General features: G+C 39.8%; 1 protein-coding gene across 1 annotated transcript in view; it reads right to left on the reverse strand.

Annotated features, from left to right (window-relative positions):
• BIRC6 (baculoviral IAP repeat containing 6) overlaps positions 1-14,010 on the reverse strand; it is a 171,505-nt gene that overhangs the window by 20,135 nt on the left and 137,360 nt on the right. The window contains exon 66 of the mRNA XM_035892009.1: positions 4,040-4,250. Coding sequence (XP_035747902.1) covers positions 4,040-4,250 — 211 coding nt within the window. The remainder of the gene's footprint in view (positions 1-4,039; positions 4,251-14,010) is intronic.

Here is a 14,010-nt window from a genome sequence, read left to right on the forward strand (position 1 = left end):
TCAGCCGGCTGTCAACCAGTACCCCCACGTCCTTTTCCACCAGGCAGCTTTCCAGCCACTCTTCCCCGAGCCTGTAGCGCTGCGTGGGGTTGTTGTGACCAAAGTGCAGGACCCGGCCCTTGGCCTTGTTGAACCTCATATAGTTGGCCTCGGCCCATGGATCCAGCCTGGCCAGGTCTCTCTGCAGAGCCCTCCTCTCCACCCAGTTTGGTGTCGTCTGCAAATTTACTGAGAGCACACTCAATCCCCTCATCCAGGTCATTGATAAAGATGTTAAACAAGACTGGCCCTAGGACTGAGCCCTGGGGGACACCGCTTGTGACCAGCCACCAACTGGATTTAGCTCCATTCACCACGACTCTCTGGGCTCGGCCATCCAGCCAGTTTTTAACCCAGCGAAGAGTACATCCATCTAGGCCATGAACCGTCAGCTTCTCCAGGAGAATGCTATGGGACACCTTACGCAGTTATCATGGCGGTGGCCGGGGTGGAAAAGGAAAGCATATTTAGGAATTTTAGACATAGGCTTGCTATACTCCACATGACACAAAAAAAGCCATCAGCTTATTTTGCCAAATTTAACGATTTGCCATGAAGCTCACCCAGCAGATGGTGGTTCAGATGAGCCTGCTCTGGACACAGCAGCACTTCTCTGCAGCAGAGGGCTCAGCCATTGTAGCAAACAAAGGTCTCAAACTCAGCCCTTGTGGCAACCCCTTACACAAGCCTGACCACTCTTGAATTAGTGATGGCTTCTGACTCCCTAGCAGTCCAACAAACAGTCACGAGAAATCATCTCATACCTAAATGTCTTCTCCATTATCCAGAATTTTCCCAATTTTCCAACAGACTAGTATGGCCTTTCAGAGTAAATGAAATCAAATGTTAACCGGAATCTAATTCCCAAAATGTTCCACTTCAAATTCTGGATCCAAGTGGACACTCTTGCTCCAACATGGAGATGACATTTGGTAGACACGCAAGTAGAACTGCTCCTCAGATAAAGGAAAGTTTTGTTTGCCTTTGAAAGCAGATGCCATCAGTATGTTGTTGTTCTGGCATTTGACCTAAAAGGGGCAGCAGATTGTCCCATTTAAAAAATTCATGCCAACACTTGCTTATATTGCTGGCAAACCTTCAACTGAAATGCTGAGAATTAAAACCTTCCACTCCAATGAGTCCAGGCTGTTCAGGCTGTTGGTGTTTTCATCCTTGTCTGGATACTGCTTTAAAGACCAACAGTATTATGCTTAAACCAGCCAGTGAAAGACAAGATTTCTTTCTGTGCTGATAAATCAAAGTAATACAAGAAAATTGTATAGGTAATGTAACTGAACCAGCCACGGACTTTTTAACCAAATTCATCAATTATTAAACTACTACCAACTGTGCTTCTAGAATGTTTTTAGTTTTCAGATCCTATGCTGACCCTGAAGAACTAGTCATACCATGTTTTATTTTACCAAATTAAAAGGAGCTAATGACTAACGTCAGGTGCCATTCTCAGAAAGAAACTTTTTAGACTTCAACCTGGATAAATGACATGAGAAGATACAGGTTTCCACGCCCATTAAATCTGAGGCTAACAGATGACCAGGCTAGCAAAAAAAAGTAATTGTGGCGGAGAAATTTATACATACATTTATGCTGGAAATGGATTACACAGAAGCCAAATGTATTCTCTTTTCTATTTTAAGAAGATTATATACACTATGATCTACATAATATTGCCAGCAAGCACAAGCTGACATTTTTAGATGGGTATCCAACATGAAGAACTGTTATTTGTCCTTCCTAATTCTGTTTCTTTTGCATTAAGTCAGCAAAAAAAATCCCACCACAGTACATTAGATGCTTGATATGCAAGACTAGCAATCTCAGTCAAGAAGGATTAGAGAAATTTGCGGGTTAAGTCCAGTCCATCCGGAGTTACTGGAAAGAGTTCCTAATGATACGATTCTTGCTCAGAAAATCTCTCAGGTATTGGCTCGTAAATATTGACAGTTTATAGTGGGAGGAAGAACATTCTATACACACCGTTTCCTGACATTGTATTTACCTTCTTTTCACGATGGTTGAACATACACTAAATTTTGCAGGGAAGGATGGGTATTATTTCCTAACAAGCCATCTTTATATTGGAAGCAAGTAAACAGAATCAAGAAACCAATTAATTGCTGCCAGCAGAAAATTATTAAAAGAAAGAAATGAAAATTTGTATTGCAGCATGAAATGAAAATTTGTATTGCTGCATTTGCTTTTCCAACTAACTCCATCAGGGCAGAAAAAGATGATTCAGCCATTAACCCCCCCAGATCCTCAGTTCTGGAAACTAGAATGGTTGAAGACATACAGAAACAGAGATGGGAAGCTGGTCATGAAATCTGTACCAACCTCAGCACCTCTGAGAGGCAGGAGGTATTGGGAGGTATGCCAGGGTTCCTTCCTTTTGTGTGTGCTGGTCTGGTGACTGCCCCTTCGAACAGGAACCACATGCAGCACTGACTTAGTCGGTCAAATGACTAAAAACCAGGCCCTCTCAGGCTTGTAGCCTGGCCTGTGAGCCTTAACAGAAGGGCAACATTTCACAGAAGGTGACCATCAGATTTAAGACAAGAAGCCGTAGTTTTGTAGTGTGAGAATTGACGATAAAAGCAACGATAAAGTAACACTGAGTGAACCACTCAGAAGTGCTCAGAGAAGCTGATTTGACCTTTGGAACAGTCCGAAAAGGCAAAAGAAACATCAGGAAGGTAAAAGTAAGTAGTTTTAGCTGTTAAAATAATACAAAGCTGTATTGTATTTCTCCAGAACATTCAGTTTTTCTTTGTCAAAGGAGAATATTTAGAGGGAAAACTGATTTAGCAGCATGGGTACTGGTTGTTACCGAGTAGAACAGGAAAAAGACTGCCAGCCTACATTTTATTCTTCTCCTAGTATTTATGGCCCAGCCAGCTGGGGGGATAATAGGACAATAATACCAGGTTTGAGAAAGCAAAACCATCTTGTAACTGTGGACTACACCAAAATCATCAAGGAAGAAAACCAGATAACAATTAGGCTGGGCTCACACATTCCCAGGAAGATACTCTGTGCTTATTACTGCCTCTATAACCATTTTACAAAGGGACTTACCTAGAGGCTGGTCTCTAGGTAGGAGTTGACCAGAACTGTCAAACAGAGTTTCTCAGAGGAGGCTGAAGGACCCTGAAGCCTGGCTTGGATGGCTCCAGGGCATTAGTTTGTAATTTTGCATCATGTTTAGCATACTGGCTCACCTCTGACACCTGTGCTGATGTACAAACTAACTGTCATAAAATCACCGATGCATGGAAACGTGCTTTTCATATGTAGCACCAGCAGGTATCGCTACACTGGTCAAAAATTTTCAACCATCTCTGTACAGTTAGGGTTCTCACCACAAATCTTTTGCCTCCTGAACCTTATTCTTCCTGACAGAAGCCAAAGGCTTCTCTCCTAACTGGTTAGCCTCCGATGGAGAATCCATTGAGGAACCTGGTCCTTGCTCAACGCGTAAAGCAGCACAGAAGCACACAAAGATAGTTGGGACATTTCTTGTAAAAACTACCATTTGGTTTGGCCCTCCCTGATCCCATTCTTTACAGAATGGGCTTGCTCCACAGCTCCCGAGGAATGCTCCTGCTGTCAGACTGACAGCAGGAAATGCACAGTCCTGCAAACGAAAGATTCACCTCATTAAAAGGGAAAGAAATTTAAGAAAGATCTGAAGCTCATAGATTCTTGAGCAGGAATCCTCTTTCTGATCAGCGGGCAGTTGCCAATTAAGAGAGAGGAGTATGCAAACCTACCAGCTTCTTTGTGTCATAGCAAAAAAATTCCTTGCAAATGGTACAATAAACCAGAATATATACATATAAACATAAATCTAGATCAAACAGATGGTATATTCTCACTCTGGACTGCAGCACCCATTCAGGTAAATATACAGAACCGAATCTTCTTTCACTTCTATATTCCTAAGTGCAAAAGGAAGGTTAGGCATGACAAAAGTGGTTACCTGAGGCGGTTGGTATAGGTATCTACACAGGTCTTCATTTTAGCCAGCAAAGTCCCAACAGAAGCTTGTGACTCCAATTGTTCTTCCTCCTCTTCACTATTTTCTCCCGACAGAGGCAGCAGTAATGGCACCATCGATGTGCAGGACGCAATAGCACGGAGTAATTCTAGCAGGGCTCGGTAAAGGGGAACGTGCCGGGCCATATCCAAAACTAAGAGAGAAAAACAGTTTACAAAAATTACTAAAATTGAAGATGATCCTTCCACTCTTAGTACTGATGTTTTAAAGAGAAAAAAATAGATTTTAGTAAGTATTAAAATAATAATGACATTTAAAGATAAAATACAGTATTTTGTAATACTAATTTATAAGTTATGTTTTAATGGACTTGTCCAGAAAAAAAATTAGGTAAGATACCTGGAAAACAAAAGTTAGCAAAAGACACAAGAGGACAAAAGTGCTAACAAGGAATGGAACAGGATTATGATATGCTATATTAATTTCTAGTAGCTTAATATAAAATCCTGACTCAAGTTGTATGCCAACAGTAATCATAAACAAATCTCTACGGAGGAAAAATTGTAACCTATGGTGTAGCAGGGTAGCGTTTGCTGATTCTAATAGCAGTAGCATTGATAAAGAAAGACTTTCATATCACCTGCTCTTTATAGTTTTCTTCTCCTTTGGGGAAATTTGTCTGCATTATTACAGGAATATTTACGGTCATGAAATAAATGAAGTTATCTACTAAGAAGTCTAGCTTGCTTCTTGTCATGGAAAAAGTATCGTTTTAAAAACCATTATGCATTCTTAAGAGCATGCAAAGGCTCTGAAGAAGATACAAATTTTATCTGCATATATATGAACCACGAAACAGTAAAGAAGAGTAAGAATATATATTAGGTAGGCAAACCTCACTGTCTTAGCGTTGCTCAGCGTGATGTATATATATTATAGAAGTAACTGGGTAGAATATAGATATCAGCTCCTCTGACTAGGAAAGACAGGCAGAGACACACAATTCTAATGGACTCTCTAGCACCACATTGTTTATTTTTCTTTTCCACTTGCTTGGACAAATATGTAATGGATGTCATTTCAACTGACTTTGTATCATTAATAGAAATCCTGAAAATGTAGCAATACGCAGATACTTTAACACAGCTGCTTCCTCTGTCCCTAGGACATGCTATTTTTAACTAAACTGCAGAAAAAAATTGTTCTAGTTCAAACTATTTACAAATGACTGAATTTAGGAGAAAATAAATTTATGCTTTTTCCAGCAAAAAAGCTCAACAAACAAAAAGCCCCTGACAACTTGCATTAGGACAAAACAAAGCACAGAAGAGCTCTTTAATGTTTCGTTTAGCACATCGCACCCTCCAAGCTAAAGCACATCACAAACTTTCATCTCCTGTGACCAAAGATATACTTAGGTCTAAATACAGCATGATGCAACCGTATAAATAGCTGAGCAAAATTCAACAAGCAGGTTTATCCAGGTTTAAAGCTGGATTTATCTCTACCAAGAGTTCTTTGATCAACAGCTTGCTATTCATATTTTGAAACTATTACAGCGGCACAAACTGAACTGGGTGAAGTTCTGCTTTGTTGAACAGAAAGAAAATTTACTGAAGCAGAGCATTAATCTGCCAGGTCTGGTATCAAGGCTCTAAAAATATCCTGTGTCAAAATATTCCATGTATTTAAAGCAAACTCTATTGAATTTAAACACTGGCATTAAGAAAACCGGTTCAATTATCTGCCAATTCTTACATTTTATGTTTTTTTCATAAATATATATATATATATATATATATATATGCATTCCTTATGCTCAGTCTCCAGTCAACAATGATTGTCCATGGAGATATCCCCACAATGTGTAAACCAGCCTTAAAATAAACACAAATAGATATGATGAGGTGTGAATTAAAAAAAGAAAAAAAAAAAAAAAGAAGAAAATGAGTGTGGGCAGGAGAGCAGGGCAAAAGGAAGGGAGAAAGGGAGACCATGAAACCCCATGGCGTAGCTCTCGCCAGAAACCACCTCCCACCTGTAGTGCTAGAGATCAAGCAGCTCCTTAATTTAATCAATGGCCATTTATTATGAAGGTAGTGAGTGAAGGAGAGATACGACCTCTTAGATAACCACAGCATCTCACGTCTGGAAGGCTTTTGTTTATTTATTTTAGCCATGAAATATTCATGAGGCCAGAATATATAATTTCAAATCCTTCAATGCTTGCTTGCCCTCTCTCCTTTGCTAAATGGACAGTTAAATTCACAATTACTGCCAGGAGGGAAACAGAACTGACATAACTTTAAAATGAGAATGTTTTCCAGAAAGATAGGAGAGAATTTCTGGTTTTAGCAGATTCAGCTCACTTGCACTGCTTTGCATTTTTTCTCATGTGAAACGAATGAAACGCATTCACTTGCATTCACTTGGTTTAATCTTTTAGGGAACAACTACCAATTTATTTTACCTCTGTGCTAGACTCTTCTAAACTCAATTTCTTGATGCCATTATGTGTCTTAGGCTATTTTTGTCCAAGGCCTTCATTATACTTACAAAGGATTATGACCCATGCAAGTGTTTGTCTGTCCAAAATGCTGGAACTCTACCCCATCCCCAATCTAAATCCTAAAAATGTTTATCAAGACCGGCTATCTGGATAAGTATCAGAAAAACTTGCTGTAAAGGCCTCAAAATTGACAAATTACTGTTCATGACCTTTATTTGGCAGTTCATCTACTCCTTATGCCTACTTTGCTTTCAACTGAAAGTGAATGCCAAACTGACTACATGACGCTTTTCTGCAGATACAGCTCTGGTTACTGAAATAGGTTAAAGACTTGAGCATTTTTTTTTCATCTCCATATTTACACGTAATTAGACGTTCCAATTTGGATAACGCTCGATTTTGAAGATGCTGTGTTTAAGTCACTAGGACTACAAGACACTCCCTTGTAAAATAAATCCCTGGCTCAGATGCACTGTTTGCCAACCCATCCATCTCCTCCGGGTGTGGCTGGCTGCATCTACAGATGTCCTAACAGCACCTTTCTGGGCTGACAGAGGCTTAGCAAGTCCAGCAGTGTTCAAACTAGAGCACTCGGACTCCACCATGATCTTTACCGCTTTTAGCGTTTGCAGCATATTTAGTCCGTTGGGATTTATGATAGATGTCTTCCCTTCAGATATCATTACGTATATATTTGGGGAGAGTGTTTCAGAAATATAAATTATACAGCTTCGTAAAAAAAAATACTTAGATTCTCTAACAAAGTCCTCTGAAGGAATTGAATTAAAATACTAAAAGCACAAAAAATATAAAATACAAGTTTACAAATTAACAAAGCCTACTTCCATCAAATAGAAGCAATGGAACCTTTGGACTATCATCCTCACATACAGATATCTTACCAACTACGACGCTGGCAATTTGGATTTTAAGCAAATATAAACTTCAATGAAGAACAAGTGTTAAAAGTAATCCACGGTTTTCTTCAATGTATGCTATTCCTTGAGAACACACCCAACTTTTTTTCTGCCTGACTGAATTGGGCAATGCAGGTGTAGCGTAACATTTTAGTCGAATTAAGTAAGATAGCTTCTTCTGTTGGGTTTTCTTTCCTACACATCACAAAATAGAAACAAATACTTTTGCTTATAGCAGATCTGCAATTTGAATAGCATTAGCACATCTTAAATACGTCAGGGTTTTTTTTTTTTATAGGTACTTCAGTTGTATAAGGCGGCACTGACAACATTTGATCTACATGGGCATGCACGTAAGCACACCAAACTGGAAATACACAGCATTCCTAAGAAAATGAAAATGGGAGATTAAAATTCTTGGCTTTGTAAAACTGACAGATGGATGTGTTATCCAGGATTCTCTGTTATCCCAAAGTCAAAAATGTTATTAAACAATGACAAATATCTTTTCCAAACAGCTCAACTTGGTGTTCTGAGACTCCCACGCTGAGCACGCCTGGACTGTCCCGGCTGTTAGGGACACACAAACCGGAGGGGTCTTTCACATCCGTCCCTTTCTGTGCTGCCGGTGCTCCCCAATTCTGCAGGGCAGTGAATTGCTGAGGAAGGTCCAAACCCCAGTACCAGGGACCAGTTCAGACGCTCCCCCTTGCTGACTCTCAAACAAAACTACTGCCCGAGGGAACCTATCTGAACTTTGGCTAAGTTTCTTGAGCATTTCTTCAAATGTCTACTATATGCCACATACTTATATCGAAAGAGAGGTAAAGATTAAATTCTTTTATTACTAGACTTGAAGCAGGGATTTGCACTCGGTTTTTATCCTGCTTCCTTGCCTACCTTAAACAGGGCCGGCAGGACAGGGCCGCCTGGCGACACCAGTGTTGTCTCAGAAAAGGCTCCAAAACCAGTTCCTGCAATGTGGCTTTTGCAGTGCCTGACCCAGTCTGCTTCCCCTGCGAGCTTCTTATGTGCTTCTCAACTTGCATTTGGTAAACCCAGATCAAGGTCTCACCTTTTGGCGATACTGGTATTTAACCAGTTCAAACGATGGAGCGTGAAGCAGAGCAGCCAGCTGCAGGAGACCTGCAAAATGGTCCCTGGCCCGCGGCCAGAGGTGGCTGCGACAGCCCCGGCTGAGGGAGCAGGGTCAGGAGGGGACAGAGAGCAGCAGGGCAACACCACCACGGGGCGGGTGGCAAGAGGATGACAGCAGCGCTCCTGAAGGTTGGAAACCCAGTGCCACCACAGAGCGCCGATTTGAAGGATAGTAACAGCAGCACCTTTATTACCACCTTTGTTCTGTTATCTGCAGGAATTACGAGTTCTAGAAGGATAGCATGTCCAAAAAACAGGCCGATGTCTTATTGTCCCTCACAGTTAGCAAGGAAGTTCACTGTAGCCTTTCTTGACAAGAGAGAGCATGCATATGTATTCAAATTCACGTAAAAAAAAAAGTCTCAGGTCTAAATTTATTCTGTTGCATTTATGAAAAGCAAAAATCTCAGCAAGGTCACTGCCATTTGCTAAGAGAGGTAGGGATGGCAAACATCTGGAAAACATCTCGTGCTTTGGTGGGACAAGGTCTCATCCTCCCTCCCTCCCATACCTTTGGGTAATAAAGGTCAAGTTTTACTGGAATCACCACAACTCAGCCTCTTGTCACAATATTTGCAATTTAGAAAGACACTAAAGACTAGATAGGTAAAAATCAAGACATTTCATTAACCCCCATCTCCCTTATATGCTAACAACAAGCAGTTCTGATTTGGGGGGGTGGGGAGGTGAAGGGAAGAGGAGTCTGAATTAAGTTATTTTAAGAAGTCTTAACTTTCAGAAATTGCTGATCATCGAGCATCCCATCTTTTGAAAACTGCAGTCTTTCACAAGTGCCTAAAGGTCATGAGATATTACACATTTTTGAAAACTTCTAGACACAGCCTACTTACTGTGGGAATCAACTGAATACCAATCAAAGATGGTATATGTGATTGCAAAACAGTTTGGTTGCTTTCCATGCATCCATCTATTCATCACCAATATAGATGTATTTCTTACAAAGACCTAAGACTACCCATATGCAGTTACAACCTTAATACGATGAAAAAGCACACGAGGGCAGGTAGTTTCATAAGATCAAGGTACCACCTTAAAACTGCGTATATATCTGTAACGCGTTAACGGCCCAACTGAGTCTAATATTCCTTTGCTTTCTTTTAATATTATACAATATTCAAACAAAGAATATCCAGGCTAATGGCCCATTAAATAGATAATACTGAAGAGCAATAAATTATTTTTGCAATTCATTTAACATCTTCAGTACAACTTAAGTTTTATAATCTTATTCATAGCCAGTTATTTCCATCACAAAGGATATTTAAAACATATCACAAAGAATCCGCACATTTATTTTACAATAAAAATTGCAAATCCATTATATCCAAAAATCTTCACAGTTTACAGCAGATTAAAGAAACAAATAGAGAAGAATAATTCGTAAGGAAATGATGAAAAGTTACATCTAATGTGAAGACCTTCCCACTGCGATTCTCACTGTGACCAAGCAAGGCATTCCTATGCCCAAAATGCTCACGAACCGGATGTAAAATAAAACAAAACAGACACTTGAGGGAAAAAACAAACACCTTCACTAGTTTTACGTATATCCCATTGCCGGGTACATACCCTCTCCACTGCACTACGAGAAAAGCTGTATAGAGATGCTCTCAATCTATCTCCTGTACATCATTTCTCATTTACTACACTTGCTTCATTTCAGGACTTCTTGAATTTCAGTTATTTCTGTATGACTTTTTCAAACCATTTTTCTTACGTGCAATTTCTTTTTACTTCTCACCATACACACGACCGACTTTCTGCCTTTTTCAAAAGAAAGAAGGGTGTGCTGGCAAGCCACAGCAGAGGGCACCACTGGAAACTCTTTCCAAATTGCAGCCATTTTATTTGTTTTCTCAAAACAGATCTGCCACTGCAAACAGGAGAGGGATGATCGTGAATGGGCAATTAAAAGGAAGTAACTAAAAAGGAAAAAGGCATTCTGGAGAGAAGGCATGTCTAAAACCAGAAAATGTAAATTTAAAGCAAAAAATTATTGCAAATGGCTACAAGTGTGGCTTACATTTAACAGATCAGAAGATGGGGAAAAACAGGTTAAAATTTGAAATGAACAAATTGACCTCTATAATAAAAAATTAATTTGAATTCTGATTTTATAATTATGCTCTCATCTTCCATTCCAAGAGGCCTCCTTCTTGCACTGGGTGGAGTTTCCAGTGACCTAAGAGACTCCTTCAAGTCTCACTTCTTATTTTGTTTTGCATCTGTTTTTCTCCTATTTCAATGAGACTTTCTATCTTCCTGTAAAGACGACGGGTTGTATTTTGTTAAATATTCGTCCAGAAGTAGCCATCTAATCCTGCCTCTGTTTTAAGTAACGTGAAAGAAAACCACTGACAGTTATGTAGAGCAGCTGTATTATCAAAGTGTTCTATTCACACAATGCACAAATGCTCAAAATTGGCTACAGTGTATCCAAACCTCCCCGGCAAAAAACCCAAGAGAATACCTTTGTATTCCAAGACACCTATTTTTTCTTTTATAGTAATAGTTTAAAAGACTCTGGTCTCATCAATTTAAGAAGCTAAAAATAAAATAAGACATTCTCGTTACCATGCTACTTACTAAAAAGTTTAAGACCAATGTTAAGATCACGACTAGAGTCCCACATACACCTGCCACGACATTTTTCTTTTTTATTTTAACATTTTTTACCTAAAAATAATTTAAAAATAGATCTCAAAGTTCTGTCAATTTTACACCATTTCTAAAACATGCTCTAAAACATTACTGAGGACATATTTTTGATGCTTCAGTACATTATTCAGAAACCTAAACCCCATAACCATGATTAAAGACTTCAGGATGTCATCATCATATTAAACACTCTCAGTAGCTACAAACACCGCTGTTCAAAAAAGCCACACAAAGGAAAGATTTGTTTTGTACTTTTAATTAAGACCTTCGGACACAGTTTTGTGGCCACAGATACTGTCAAGCACGAGTGAGACACACTGTCTTTCCAATAAGGTCGTCTCTAAATATTTTAAAACCGGAGCTATTTCTCAGTCCCCCATTACTGCATCTTTGCAAACATATGATCTATGAATGCAGTCCACGCTGCAGGCAGTAGTGTCAGTTCCAAATACGTCATGCTCTGCTGCCTCTTGATTTTCTGTTTCAGAATCAACCCAGGGCAAGCCTCTTTTATAATAGGCCTAATTAACACCCTGTGTTCCGCTCTGTTTTCATAGGAAAAATAGATTGCCTACAGAGTATTTCAAAATCAGATCACTTTAAGAAAACATTAGCCTTTGGGTAAAAATAAAACAAAAGCTTCTACGTATTGTAATCTTGTAATAATGTAATTAGCTTGACTTTTTCTTCTCTTTTCTTTATAGGAATAACACAAGCATTTTGACAGTATCATTATGAGTATCAGAAAAAAATGGCATCAGAAAAGACTAGTCCCCTTGCATAATGAAGCAGGAGAAGGAGGGGTTAAGCCCCCTTACAGGTCACGAGTTACAAATCCTGTGTCAGAGCAGTAAAACAATGCAAGAAGAGTGGGCCCCTGAACAATAATAATAATAATAATAATAATAATAATAATAATAATAATAAACTTGGAGCCTAATGCTGTACATGTTGAATTCAGATACAGCCTTAAAATTCTGCTCTTCTGATGTCAGCACTGAGCCCATTAGCGGTCAAAAAAAATTTAAAAAAAAAAAAAATCATCAAGTGTTAGAAAAGGTGAAGAGAAATTAGAAGTTACTTAATGAGACTGCATTCAATCATTAGTACCACTTCAACACCATGTGCAGTTTCCCCCCTTTCTCAGAGAGACAGGACAGAACTGGAAAAGGGATGAGAGAAAGGCATGGAATAAGCTACTGTACTATCTAGAATTAAATAAACTAAGACTTTGCAGCCCCAGTGACTAATGAATCGTATCATAAAGTTTTTTATTTAAATTATGAGTGGTAAAAAAAGCGAGCAGAATTGGACTGATCAATACATTCAAAGGAATAGGGGCACCATTACAAGAAATAGTGCCACTTGTAAAAGAACATAACACAACTCATCACTATTAAGCTTTGGAAAAGCTTAGCACTAAATGCTGGGGCAGTAAATATTGTTACAGGTTCAAAAGTAATTGGATAAATTTATGTAAGAACAGGCCATCAAGGGCTAATAAATGGCCACATACTAGCAATGCCAGGGCAGCATCTGTGCTATCAGCCCCACCCCTATATTCTCCGATAGGCATCTGTTATCACCCACTATTGGTGCTAAAGCAAGGGGCTAACAACCTTGGCCTGTCTTGGCATTGCTATTCTTGTAAGTGTCTTCTAGGAAACTTGGGGAAAAAAATAACAGTTTAACTGCAATATAAAAAGAAAACTGTGTTCAATTATAGAAGCAAAACGCATTGCTCAAGTTAGTTGGTCAGTCATCTGGAATTAGCGTGGTAATGTGGCTCAAGGGAGCAGACCGTTGCTCTTAACTATTTCTGGTTTGCTTATTTTTAAAGAGTACTTGATTTTGGTGAAGTTAAGTATTTTCAGAAAAATTTTGTTTACAAGTAAAGTCAAACAACACTTAAAAACTTGTCACAAATGTATCCATGAGTCCAGAAAAAAACCTTGCCAGAAAAAGCACAAGGCATTATTTCATTGGGCCAGCGTAGACAGTGAGTAAACAGACACAATTCCCGGTATTTTGAAAGGACAGGAAAAAGAAACCCAAGCGGTACAGAAGACATCAAAACCAAACTGAGCTTTTAAACCCTAAGTGACTACTAAAACCACATGTGGTCCCCAGTCTTGGAGATACTACTATTTCCATGCCACGCTCTAGTCCCTGATAATAGAATTGATTAGAGAGATCACTTTCTGCCGTTAAATAGTGCTCCAGATAATCTTGAAAAGGTGGCCAGGTAATGAAGGGATGCTTCTTGGAGGTTACAGGGCCATCTAACATGGGGGATGGGGAATACCTCATCGAGGGGATTGAGTGTGCTCTCAGTAAATTTGCAGACGACACCAAACTGGGTGGCAGTGCTGATCTGCTTGAGGGGAGGAGGGCTCTGCAGAGAGACCTGGCCAGGCTGGATCCATGGGCCGAGGCCAACTGTATGAGGTTCAACAAGGCCAAGGGCCGGGTCCTGCACTTTGGTCACAACAACCCCACACAGCGCTACAGGCTCGGGGAAGAATGGCTGGAAAGCTGCCTGGTGGAAAAGGACCTGGGGGTACTGGTTGACAGCCGGCTGAATATGAGCCAGCAGTGTGCCCAGGTGGCCAAGAAGGCCAATGGCATCCTGGCCTGTATCAGAAATAGTGTGGCCAGCAGGAGTAGGGAAGTGATCGTGCCCCTGTACT

The sequence above is a fragment of the Egretta garzetta genome, unplaced genomic scaffold, assembly GCF_000687185.1.
Source record: "Egretta garzetta isolate BGI_Z169 unplaced genomic scaffold, ASM68718v1 scaffold54, whole genome shotgun sequence".
In the NCBI taxonomy this organism is placed as follows: domain Eukaryota; kingdom Metazoa; phylum Chordata; class Aves; order Pelecaniformes; family Ardeidae; genus Egretta; species Egretta garzetta.